The following is a 13,593-nucleotide window of genomic DNA, read 5'->3' as shown; positions in this document are numbered from 1 at the left end:
AGGGAAAGGGGGAAAAAAAAAAAAAAAAGGAATACTTTTTTAGCCCCAGCTCATTGCATACAGAGTTCTACTTCCTTCAGAGCCTTCCCAGCATGCAGCCTCGCTGCAAGATTAAGAGGTAGCAATGCTCCTCTTGAATTCTTCTCCTCAATGAATTATTTTCATTATAGGTTAGATCTAAGCAGCAAGGTTGATGGACAATTTACAATTAGAGAGCAAGATTACAGTTCAGAGCATCCCAACTGCTCAGAATAAAGCTAATCTTCTGCTTTCAATAACATCCAAGCTGCATAATGACATCTTATCTTTCCCCATTGTGTGTGTACATGTGTATCACATTTGGGCTTCTTTCAGCACATTACCGCAAGCACAGACAGAAAGCTCGGATTTTAAGAGATATGACAGTTTGCTCAGGGCACCATATATCACTGTGCTGGAGGGAACAAATTGCACTGGCTGTTCTCAGCAGCCTCTTCTGGCCTTGAGCTCCCCTATTAGATGTATGTTTTATAGCCACATCTCACCTCCTCAGTACTGCTAGGAACACATGAAAAGTATCAGACCAGGCCCCCAGACAAGAAGAGAGGAATCAGTGCTATCTAGGAACAGCAAGGGGTATTGTATTTAGAATTGAATTGGAAGGACATTTCTAGAAATCAGTATGCAAACAGCAAATCCTCAACTGAGAACATGCCTAGCAGCAGAGAGAAAGAAAGCACAAGCATGCACATGAGTGCAAAACACTTTGCAGCTAGGTACCAACCCCAAAGTATTTGCAAATGTCAAGTGGGTTCAAGCCAGCTTTATGTTGGAGCCACCGCCAAAGATGTAAGATGGAAAGAAAGCAGCTGGATGTGTAACAGACGTAATCAGAGCAATAAATTAAACGCTCATCACTACGTACTGAAAACAGCTTTCAGCACTGCACAAATTAACGATCCAAGACTTTATCAAGTTAATTATCTCATGCATAATTAAAGGCATTTGCTGCTGTGGCAGGCAAGAGAGAATCAGGGGAAGCAGTAACAAATCAGAGCTGTGACCTTTGCAACTGAGGCAGGCTCTTTGCCTCACACAAGTTTTGAATCACTCATCAAATCAGCCAACATTATCTCGGATGGCGTAGATGGGGCACTGCTACTGTCAAGCCGTGCAGTGACACAGACTCATTTGTACTTCTATGTTTTCAGCCACAATTATCCCTGCCTGCAGTTGGAGTCAGTGTGCGCACGCATACAAGTGTATCAACGCTGGTGTATCCCAAGTCTCATCAGCCTATGCTACTGTCTATGTTAAAAACAGCCTTTCTAGCTCTGAAGAGCCTTCTGAGCACAAGAACAGGCTGGATTTTATTCTGTCTTCACAAGATGATTAACTAAACTACATTCACATAGTTCTTGAGTGAGTAAACAAGGAAAAATTCCCATCTTTGTCTCAGAGCCCCAGGGGACATTACAGGGTTGCACCAGCAGAACAAAGCTCCTTCTGCTTGTAAACAGAGTAAGTTACTGTCACCACAAGCAACAGAGAGGGAACCCTGTAACGTAACTTACACTGCACACCCTTACAGCAGGTCATTTCTTTTCCCTCCAGTTTAAGCTAGCAGTTACCTCTTCGGAAATGAAGACTGGCTCAATGGTGATAGTCCCTGCTGGGACTGTCACTGGAACCCCTCCAAACAGGGGCAGAGACTCTAAAGTGACAGCCTGTTCTCACTCCTTGCTGGGATCAGAGTGATTCCTTGACTCCTCTTTGTCCCCTTTTCAACAAGATTTGCTGACAGCCTTGATTTAGGGGCAGATTTACTGTTACTCCAGACCAACTCAAATAAAGCAGGAAAGACAGAAATCCAATAATATGTCCATACCAAATAATCATCCGGACGAATCCCAAAGAGTTCTCGGAAGTATCGGAAAGCCACTGGTGCATAGGTTTTGAATCTGAAGTCTGCATAATGGTGAGCCGGAGTGAGGTTACTTCCTTCACTGCACAGAACAGACACTAGATGAGGATGGCCTCTGCATTAACATTTACCAGATATGTACGATCACATCAGGGTTGCTATATATTAAAGATAAATTGAGCCTTGAAAAAAGACATCTCAGGAACATTTTTTTTTCTCCCCTTCCCATGGCAGGACAACATGGAACAAGTATTAATTTATCTGCCAAAATCTATTTCCCAAGGGTGCCAGTAAGAGCACCCTTGCCAAGCTGAATGTATTTATCCTCAGAATATAGCTTTTATGAGCTTTGTTCACCCACATGATCAGAGAGCTTCCAGAATGAGTTTCCTCCATCGCAAACAAAGTGTAATTTCTAGAAGGAAATTCTAGGTAGACAGGTAGGAAGAAAAACACCTAACAAGGCTAACAAACCCAAGAATACAGTACTGCATCTCACACTGTACTTCCTTGCAAGTTAGCGTGCTGCAGAATCTAACACTTCCTACTGTTGTGTTTGTATGAAATGGATGCATATTTAAAACATTCAGAGCATCCATCACTGTGATCCAAAGACAGATGGAAGCTCTCCTGAAAAATTAGTGAGAGGAAAAGAAATAACTCATCCCCTCATTTTGTTTTCCAGTCCTCTTTACCTTGGGAAAAAGATGCTCTCCACCACATAGAAGTCCTGCATCAAGACATCTCTCTCGGGCTTGGAGCTCAGATTGCCAACAGTATATCCAATCCCTAGCTGGATGGCCCCCTTCAGAGTGGACGAAGTGGTCTGACAGAAATAAAAGATCAGTCAACTCGCATTTCACAGCAGATTACTGCAATACTATTCCCTACATTACAATACAGTCATGCTGTGACTCTTACCGGGTTGTCCTAGGCACTATATACTGCTAAACAAGTTCAACTAGCTGCTGAATAGATTAATTCAGGCTTTCAGAAGATTTGCAAACAGCAAGATTATACAGTACAAGGGTACTGCATAAAGTCTAAATCAGATTGGTAGCTATTAACAAACTAAACCAGGAAAGCTCAGTTGTGCTGTATCTAACCCCTGGATCCAGCTTCTCTTCTCAGCCTTTTACCTCCATAGCTACCGGTTGCCACACCACAAAACCAAACCTTTTTGTAGGTCGTTTCACCAGAAGCATCAACTCCTCGATGACCTATCTTCTTTCCTTGGCCAGGCTGTCCTGGAATCGATGGCCCCTGCAATAAAAAGTATGGTTAAAACTCAGAAGAAAAGCTGACCTGACTGACAAGAATAAGCAGAGCAGCATAGGCAGGACCACGCTACCACCGTCATAAAGGACGTAGTAACTTCTTTCTAACACTGCTTAAAAAGCTGCAGAGTGCAAACAGGTCTATTTGGCACCAGCAAGCTTTAAACAAGGCTATTTGAATTACACATCCATCCTTCAAGATAGCAAGTTTGAGAATATCCAACCTCTCCAACACCCACAGCACTAAAGGGTAGAGCCCTCAGCAAAGATACTAAACTCCAGAAAGATCAGTTTGCTTCCTAGCTGCCAGATCCCCAGGTTGCTTAATTTTGGTTTCTCATTGATTACAAATAGAGATGTATTAAATCAGACAGGGAGAAGTCTATTTTTGAAAACCCCATGCCCTCAGGTTTCACAGCAATACCTTACACTTCACTGCAGAAATAAGAGATAGATAACACGGATAACACAACCCCACTCTTGTGTTCACATGGAGATAATCCATTTAAGCAAGATCTCATTCGATAACAATTCAAAGAATAAGCCCACACAGGGTGAACTGCAATAACAGCTCTTCCTGAAGTTTTGCAAAATTTTGCAGAAATGCTATAGGACCGCCAGCACTTCAGAGAGTGAGCAAATCTACTCCTTAACCCATTTCTCCCCCTTCTAAGTTATTTCAGGCCTTTGCTACTGATCAAGGAGCAAGCAGATTTGTGAACGTACCCTTTTACAAATCGAGTCAATCATGTATGGCAAAGTTTGATATAGCTCCTTCTGCAACCCCAAGCACAGGGCAGAACTCTGCCATGGGGCAGTTTCACTTGCTCCCCAGCTCTCTGCTACCCCAGTGGATTGTTAAGCACAGCAGTTCGCTGAACATGTTGATGGTCACCAACTACACTTGGGGTTTTGTTACACTAACGAACAGCCAGGCTTTGGATGTTCCTTTAAGCAGTGTGCAGAGAGATCCAAGGTCATTTCCCAAGTGACAATATTATATCACCAGCTCTCTCAAGTGCTGTGCAGAGCCATCTCTCAGAACTGAAGTCTAGAGCAGACAACATATAATTTTGTTCAGGCTACAGAAGTTCTTTGTGCTTTAGTTTTTAATCAAGAGCTTGAGCTATTTCTGGTCAAGCTGCTTGAACTTCTGGAACTAAGAGGTTGTCTGATTTTTCCTTCAAAAATCTTACTTCTCACTCTGTTTTAAATATTCGTTTAGCACAGCTGAGCTTGCTTTCAAGTACTCCCGCTCCAAGCAGCCATGACTAGCAGTATAGTTGATCCTTCCCCTGCACCTTCTAACTAACAGGCTGTATACTATTACAGGCAAACTCAAGCTATACAGCCCTACCTCTTCATGTGGCTCATCAACCTCTCATAAAGTGATTAATAGACATAGGTATTGGTTAAATAGATTGCCATCACATGAAAAACAGTAACAAAAGTCTATTCCACTACAGTCTAACTGTAACTGTGTTTCCAGGGCAAGAAAAGGTTGGGCTACTTGTGCAGTGAAGAAAGCAATTAACTTTTACAGAAGTTTTGAGTTTTCTCAACATGCACCTGGGGTTCAAGTGTCACATTCCTGGCCATTTTATGGAAAGATTTTGCTACTCATGTATAGAAATGTTCATAATCTCAGGTAAGTAATATAAAGGATCAAGTCAGAGGATTAGATCAAACAAAAATCATTTGAACGTGGTGCCCTAAACCATGAGTGCGGGCTTTAGGCAACAGCTTTCTGGCACAGATCCTCCTACCAAATTCCCTACTGCCAACTGCAAAGAGTTTTGCTCCAGAAGGTAACAGCGATTCCACAACCTGAGACCTGGATAATGTGCGACAGAAGAGCACTACGCAGAGATCCCCCCTGTTTTAGAGCTTCAGAAATTATAGCCAACTTGACTCACTCCCAGGAGCAGGTGAGACCTAACACAGAGCACTGGAGATGCCCATTGATTGCTACAGACTGCACACCCCTTCCAGGCCATTACCTGAAGATAACTGGAGATGGTGCACTTGGCCAGATCCAACCATCCATATACAGACATCATGGAGTACTCAGCTAAAACTGGCTGTATGGTGCACAAAATCCCTTCCTATCCCCTTCCTGGCTGTGGTTATACCAAGACAAAGACTCTGGAGACCTGCTGCTAATTTCCATTCTCCCAAGTAACTGGTATCAAATTTTCAGTAGTGTTACTTGTACTTTAAAATCCAGCTTTGTTCAAAAAGTCATATTGAAGCATTTCCTAGAGCTCTCTGTTCTCATCTCTCAGCATGGGATTTCTGAGAGCAGCTTCACACATCTCACCTCAGCGATGGCTGCCTTCTTCAGTGCCAGACCTGAGGAGAGAAGGGGAGAACATCAGTAAAAACAGGGACATGAGAAAAAATATATCCAGAGCACAGCCTAATTCAAGTAAGCAGAACAGCCTTTAAAGCAGCTGCTTTTGCTCAGTTTTCAGTTTCACTAATGCAGGAATCTGAAGTTATGGGGTTCGCCCAAACAATTCCACCTTCGGAAGTACGAAGATGCACAATTTTTTCTAGCAGTAACTTTTATTAGAGGTTTCAGCAGAGAAAGTTCTTCTAAGTCCCTGCTGCACCTTAAGTAATATGTTCACGCTATGTTGAAAAGTCAGACACACGCTTGAGGAAGAGTTTGATCATGGAATCTCAAACCTTTTTACAGAACCTTATATCCAAATATATCACAAAAAATGAATATATTATTTATCTCTATCTACCCCTTTGAGAGAACCCAGTACTATTCTACTACAGTGAAAGGTAAGAAATTAAGATTTTGCCTAAAAATTTTAAATATATACTCAGAAACACTGGGCAAACCCCTCCTCTAGTATGAGACCATCTTTCTGTTTCCCAGTGCTACTCCAAGTTTGCAACGAGGTCCTTGTTTTTAGGCAACGGTGAACGGCCTCCTTTGCTGTTGGCACTGGGACGCATTGGCTTGGATGGAAATGGCAAGCAGCCACAGGTGCTGTACCAAGAGCTCCAACTCAGCCAGCTCTGGATAGCCACTGACCTGAGTAACGGTGAGGATCAAGAGCTCCTTAAGACAGCAAAGAGCTACCCACCTCTTCTTAGCAGTACATCACCCGCTGAGGCAGCACCCCCAGTCTTACCCAACAAGCTGCGTGTTCAGAGGTAACTCACAAAGGGAGAAATAAACTTTCAGAAAATCCTAACAGAAACGTTAGATTTAAGGCCACCCACTTCCAGGTATAATCTGACATTCTCTTATCTGTTATGAAACAGTCCTAGAAGCGTAGGAGATGGAGACCATTAAACAACCCCTAATCCTTCAGAAGGGATTTCATTTCACAAGAGATCAGTGAGTAGGACAACTTCAGAGTTTTGCTATGAAAAATAGAGCCTTTTTCAAGCCCTTGACTTTTCCCCACTTAAGAGTAAAGGGCAGGTTACACAACTACCTGCTGGCGCACAAATCACCCCTGGGAAACTGAAGAATACCTACATTCAAGCTGTGGTGGGGTCTCTCTGCAGGCAGAGTGGGAGATGTCCAGCTCTTCAGGATGGAGAGCAAAGAACTTCCCAGAGGGATCAGCCCAATTTGCCACCCCTTTAGCATCTCCCTCATTTGGCGAAGGAGCAATTACAACAGTTTAACTGGTGCAACCACCCATCCTCTTAAACTGCGAGCAGCGATGCTTTGGGGCTTGTTTCAAAAGGAGTCCAGACAAGAACTCACGCACACCAGGAGTGCAATATGCCACAGATGACAACATCTCTTAGAGAGCACATGATTCAGTTATTTATCAGGAAACTCATTTCAGACTCGCAAGCAAAAACCTCCTTGATGGTCATGGGGGAGATGAAATTCCTCTTGATAAGAAGTGATGAAATGATCTCAGTGGCTCAACCTCAGTTACAGAGCACTGAGAACAGAAACGTGCTGATCCAGCCTCCTATGATGGCAAAGCGTGGGCCACACCACCACCAAACCATCAGCTGCTGAACGAGTCTCGTCCATACGACGTTTTGAGCCATCTGCCGTATGGCTCGCACTCAGCCTGACAGCTTTGCATTTGGGAAGCCAGAGCTGCACTGAAAGACTCACCTGGGGCTTCTGCACCCCTCCTTCAGTTGTTTTGTTTTAAATCATACCATCTTTGCTTTTAGTGCTGAAGTTTGGCATCAGGCACTGTGGCAACGGTCCGAGATCCTGTTCCCTCTGTACAAGCTGCATTGCACAATTCCATCTTGAACACAAGAACGGGAGGGAAGAGGAGAGGAAACCCCTCCGTAGAGGGCACAGAATAGCTTCCCTCTGTCACTGATTTGGATTGCAGATTTGCCAGCACAGGGTGTGTCATCTACACGGGCAGGCACGTTGTTTATTTAGTGATATGAAATTAATTCAAACTCGTCGGGACCGTACCACCATTCAGATCAGAGAACACTGTATTGCTGCCATGTGGCCATCAATAGCTCAAACATTGTATCTGATGAACACCCACACACACAGTTTTGCTCTGAAAAATTAGTTCTCTGGCATAAGACAACATAATTTTATGATCGTTCAACAAAAAACTTGGCAATGGCTGGGGTTGTAGGAGCACAGAACTGAGTGCGCATTTGGCTAATGGAGCCCTTTCAGAATACAGTCTGGAGCAGTGACTCCGTGAACACACAGGAACCCAAAGGAACAAATTCGGCTCCGGGTTTTGCACTGAGAATCACTAGGAACGCAATGTGGCCAAGGTGACTCCAGGCCAGAGAGGCTACACTTGCCCTGCTGACTACAGGCAGTGACCAACATCGCTATCTTACTGCCCCCTATTCCTGACGAGTTGCACTAATCTCTTTTCTGCACTTTGTCACAATTCCAGAGCAGGAGATTATCATAAAATTAAAGATAATTACCTCAAGCCATTTCATTCCCAGCTTTGAAGTGTCTGCTGTTGTGCATGTACCAAACCACAGTATCAACACTGACTGCCTGCTCACAGGAAAGGTATCTAAGGTGAGGAACTGCACATCTCCAGGAGAAACGATGTTTTGGTGTGGACAGGAGCATTGGCAGCAAATCCCCTCCAAAAACCCACTTTATGAAATCAACTTGTCTAGGCAAAAAATAAAAACACTCCATTGGCTACTCAGTGTTCAGTATTCGGCTGTGCTCATCTCAAACAAGCTGACAGATGGCCTTGTGAAAACTGATTTCCCTCCAGCTTCAGGGGTTATACAGCCACAAGAGACAATGCGCAGATTTACGGGTGAATCAGAGCTCGGCTATGGGAGGTTTCAATACTTAATGAGCTAATTGAAGTGATTCTTATCCAATTGGGTACAGCATATTCAGAAACATGGCAAACTGCTCCAGAAGAACCCTGGGATGAAACCTCAGCACTCTGCCCTCGCCTCCATCTCATTCCTGGGTTTTGTAGTGCCTCTCATGCACGCTTGACCTGCTGCCTTCAGTTCCTCTTCTCATCCGTGCACTGCTTTTATTCTACCCTACCCCAACGTTCAAGCTCCTCCACAGCCTCAGAAATGAATGCTTCAGTTGTAATGCTCAGCGATTCTCATCTCCGATTTTACATCTATTTCTTCATATGTCTTTCTATTCACAGCCACAACTGGCTCCTTCCATCCCCCACCACAATGTTTACGTATTGCAGGACAAGGATGAATTTATTTCCAGAAACCCTTTGCACATTTGCCATCCAACACAGACAAGGATTCTTGAGTTTAGTTTCTGGTTTTAGCTCTACCACTCCAGAGGAGCACAAATCTACACCAGATTAGATAACCCATTTTTCCTCTTATGCAATATACTGCATCAACAAATTGACACTCATACTTTTTTTTATATATGTACCCCCACCCCCTATTTGTGCACACATGGCTACATAAAAATTCATGATGCCAACAAGCAAGCATAAAACACACAGGCGGGAGGGCTCGCACTTGCTAAAAAAAACCCTGATCTCCACCAGCTTCCTCAGTCGCATTAGTAAATTTGAAGTCATAGGTTTGGAATGTGCATGTAATTTCATAGACGGGTGATATTTTTTGGTACTTCTTTTCTGAAGCAAGTTTAAGATGTCATCATAATCTTTCATAAGGCAGAAGGAGGGACTATGCATCATGTTCAAAAAAGTGCTAAGTGAAAAGCCACTTGTCTCAGCACCCCTGCAGAACAGTGCAGGGCTGGGTCAGAGCAGGAGTTCGCTTGGCCTCTCCAGCCCACAGCCTCCCTAGATGCTGTCATCAATGACGTGCAAACAATGTCAGAAGTTACGTTCAAAAAAATTGATCCTTTCAGCATAAAAAGAAATATCTTGAAAACCAGATGTTGTCCTTGCTGTCCATGGCTTTGAAACATGGGTTTCAAGCTTCTTTATGTGCAAACAAATCTAAAAATCTAATCAAAACAAACAAACAAACAAACAAACAAACAAAAAAACCTGCCTAGATCTCTCAGAAACAGCTAAAAAGCTGACGAGCAAAAAGCCTTCCTTGTAAACTTTGAGAATCCATAAGAGGCTTCTATCTACTGAGAAGGAATTTCTTAAGAAAGCTAACACACATCCTGTAGAAGTCTTACATAAGACTTAATAAAGAGGTCTTCTTTGTAAGATGTGTGTGAGTGTGTGCATTATAAAAAAATATAAATATGACATATTACATGCTTTATCATGCTCTGGAGAAGCGGTCAAAGCAAATTTGAACCGCTGGCAGATTTTTCTGGACTCCTTTAACCAATCTCAGATGCAGAATTGCTGCATCATTAATAAAAGCCTCACCAGGAGAGACATAATGTGACTGCAACTAAAAATACATTAGCACATAAACATCACATAAGCTCTTCAGCTGAAAGCTGTACCAACGACCCCTCCAAAAACGCAATGCACTAAAGACCTCTTAGAATTTGTACTAATTGTCCTTTGGGGTGGTAGCAATTGCAATTAGACATAGCTAGTTTTCAAAGTCAAGCTCTCAAAGCACGGGCCAGTTTGTGTTTGTTGCTGGGGGGTTTTATGTGTTTGTTTTTAAACTACTGGCATGATAGCAACCTTTGCAACACAGACATTTAATATTAACCCACTGTAACCTGCTAAAAAGCTATGAAAAATCTAACAAGTTGCACACACATACACACTAAAGGAGGTCTGAACCTAATTATACACATGCTTAATCAAGACAACATGACACCTGAGTAGCCACTTATGTTCCCTAACCCATTTAGGGAAAAAAAAAAAAAAAAAAAAAGGAGGTGAAGACTTCAACCAGGATGCTGCGATTTATTGTTCGATCAGACAGCTCTAAACGCTGCCTGGTGTGGTCAGTGCATTATGTTCAAAAGCATTAAGAAAGAGGAGAATGCTAAGGCACGAGTTATAAAAGGCAATGGCTATACACATGTAGCAGATGTGTGGCAGGAGAAATACGGAGAGAAATGTTGGGAATGAAACACATCCATCAAAAGAGACAGCTGTTATTTTCTGTAAGGGACTGACAATAAAAAGAAATAAAGGGGAGGGAGGGGGAAAAAAAAATCAGAGAAGATGCCAGAAAACCCATCTCAGCTGAGCAGCCGCATCTGAACTCGCACACCCAGCCAGATGGGACTTCTGGAGGAGCCAGTGTGGCCATTGGGGCATACCAAAAGGGAAGCTGGCCAGGGAAACAGCAGCCTCCGAATCCCTTCTCGCACTCGAAACGTGTGGCTTCGCTTCCCAACAAGCGGCACGCTGGATCAGGCAGGCCAGTGCAATAGTTAGAGAGAAGGACAAACAACAGGGAGCAGAATCTGGGCTCTGGAGCAACCTCATCGAGAAGGTAGCTATTTGCCACCTGCCCTTCCCAGGCATCTGGAACGACCTACTTTTGATTGTTAAACAGAATTCCTTTCCATAAAACAACACAACTCGATTAGGATGAGAAACACCAACCAAGCCACAGCCCTAAACACAAAGAGGTTGGGTTTTTTTTCGTTTGTTTGTCTTTAGATGCAGCATCTCTCTGCAGAAAGAGCTGTAGCTGACCGTTCTTCACCCTGGGCACTGCCAGCTGCTTCTGCCATTTGAGAGCTTGCAGAAATAATAAAGAAATAAAGCAATCTGAGAGGAATTCTGCTTGTTATCTAGAGTCTATAGAAGCGAGAGCTTTTGAAACTCCACACAAGCTTTTGATACCAAAATGAATACATTTTCCCCCGGAGCATTTGCAAATTGAATGAATGATTTGGGGGTCATCTACACAAAACTTGTGCTGGTTTAACAAAAAACAGCCTAAGCTATCTCTTGAGCCACTTGTTACACCGGTATAGCCCCGTGTTCAGGCAAGCATGGCAAGGAGCAGGAAAGACTCGGCTCCAGTTCGCTTGCAATGCAGGTAATTCCATGCGCTTTAGGACAGTTTAGACACCAGCTGAAAGGCAGCGGTTATTGCAGGAAGATTGAAATGCTGGCATTTGGCTGCATTCAGATGGGACTTGGGAGCAGCCAGAGATAAGAAGATCCCCATCTCATTTAAGCCCACCTTGACAACCAGAGCCTGGTGTGCCCTGCTCTGCTCCTCAGCTCCTACTTGCCTCCCACCCGAGCCCAACACATCGCTCTGCCATTCTGAGCCCGCAGGAACCGTCTCCGCTTTGTGCTACAACGACGGCGCTCACAGAGCAGCCTCTGCCGCACCACCTGTACGCACCGCATTCTTTTCCCCTGCCTTTTGTCTTGTTTATTTGAGCATAAACTCGTTAAGGAAAGGAACGGCACGGCTTGTACAAGGTAAGGGAGAGCGCTTAATGTACCGGCTAGGTAGGACGGGCCTTGGGGCACTGCTGTGGTATATACTCGATAGCAGGGACACGGTGCTCTCCCCTCCTTCCACCCTGCGCAGTTTCTATGTATTAACCCGAGACGGGATGGATGCAGGAGTCCTCCCAAGCTTGCCGTGAGCTAGCACAGAGACCCCATCCAGACATGCTTCTTCCAACCTCAAGAGGCTTCTGCTTGAAGGTTTTGAATCCGAATCCAAGGACTCTCACACTCGAGCACTTTCTCAGTGATCAATTTACACACTGTGTCGCACAGCCCAACTGTGTGAACAAAGTGTCCAGCTTAAGGACTATCACCATTGCAAGGAACTGCTGCAAGCTGGGTAATTCTGCAAAAAACGTGTTGACTAGGCTATTTAAGTTTTTATGCAGCAACTCTTTCTGCCTCAGAAATAATCTGTTTATCCGAGATCAGGAGGCAGGGCACAAATCGAAGCTGCAGGATGGGAGTTAACACGTTCCTCTCCGAGCCTTCCTCCCTCGGACCACAGGTGTGCTGTTTGGCTTCCTTGGTGCAGCCCTTCTCGTGGGAGGCAGATTGCTGAGCTAGGACATACCACGTTAAAACGTTTCCTTGACAACTAACCAGAAAAGCGCTTACAGCAGGGAAGCCCAATTACAGCTCGGAGCGAGCAGGACAAGACCAACAAAATGAAATTTAAAAAGAACTGATTTGTTTTCTCATTTCAGATCAGCTGCATGTCGGAAAAAAAAAGGACAGTTTTAGAGTACTTAGCCTGAACCGTGTGACACATCTGACAAAAAAGCACAACAAAAATCTAATCAAGAGACGCACACAATAGCTGACATCCAACAGAGGAAAACACTGCAGCCGTTCGGCTCCACATTCAACTCTGTAATTATGCAATCCAGTGGGATGTTCAGACTAACATCTGCTAGATGGGGAAAGGTGCCGTCTTATCTGAACACAATGTTCCTTTTCCCTTCCATGCCGCCGGTCACAAGAGGATTGCAGAGGAGAGTAAAACATGCTCCCTGGCACGTCCAGAACCGCCAAGCCTTCTCCCCCTTGCGCACACGGGAAAATGGAGGCAGGAAGGTGAGACGTTCCCAAGGTCAGACGCCCCAGCAGTGGTGTTAGCAGGGTGAAACTCTTCCTAGCTTCTGGCTTCTCTCTTTATTACTACCTCCAAGTCCAAATCTGTCTACCAGAGTTCACAGCAAGGCTTGATTAGGATTAATTAGAGACAGCAAACATCACAGCAGGAAGCATAACCTTCTCAGGACAGAGCCAGCTCTTCTTGCCTGTGATGATATCCAGGCACTGTGGCATCACATTAAAACCACAACGCTAATTTAGAGCAAGGCCATAAAAGGTTGAAGGACTTGGAGCCGCGTTCCTCAAGATCATTCAGAATAGCTGTAGCAACATCCAGTTGCTCCCCTTTCTTTGCTCAGGGGCAGGATATGTTCCTCATCCCCTACCAGCAGATCCCAACCCAACAACACTGCTCACCGGAGTATCTCCTGGCTGGTGGGAGAGCTCTGCCTTGGCAGCAAAGGGAGAAGATGAGAGGAGGCAGACTCTAGTTAGGTTGCAAAGATGGGGGAACTGA

General features: G+C 44.3%; 1 protein-coding gene across 6 annotated transcripts in view; it reads right to left on the bottom strand.

Moving 5' to 3' along the window:
* PIP5K1C (phosphatidylinositol-4-phosphate 5-kinase type 1 gamma) overlaps positions 1 to 13,593 on the bottom strand; it is a 50,373-nt gene that overhangs the window by 17,416 nt on the left and 19,364 nt on the right. For all 6 annotated transcript variants that reach the window (XM_062596620.1, XM_062596621.1, XM_062596619.1 and 3 more), the window contains exons 2-5: positions 5,501 to 5,532; positions 3,080 to 3,166; positions 2,599 to 2,729; positions 1,868 to 1,985 (exon numbers count right to left, since the gene is read on the bottom strand). In XM_062596620.1, the coding sequence (XP_062452604.1) occupies positions 1,868 to 1,985; positions 2,599 to 2,729; positions 3,080 to 3,166; positions 5,501 to 5,532 (368 nt within the window). The remainder of the gene's footprint in view (positions 1 to 1,867; positions 1,986 to 2,598; positions 2,730 to 3,079; positions 3,167 to 5,500; positions 5,533 to 13,593) is intronic.

Source organism: Rhea pennata, chromosome 27 (assembly GCF_028389875.1).
Source record: "Rhea pennata isolate bPtePen1 chromosome 27, bPtePen1.pri, whole genome shotgun sequence".
In the NCBI taxonomy this organism is placed as follows: domain Eukaryota; kingdom Metazoa; phylum Chordata; class Aves; order Rheiformes; family Rheidae; genus Rhea; species Rhea pennata.
Note: the sequence above shows the minus strand (reverse complement) of the source record. Positions and strands in the feature narration are given on the sequence as shown.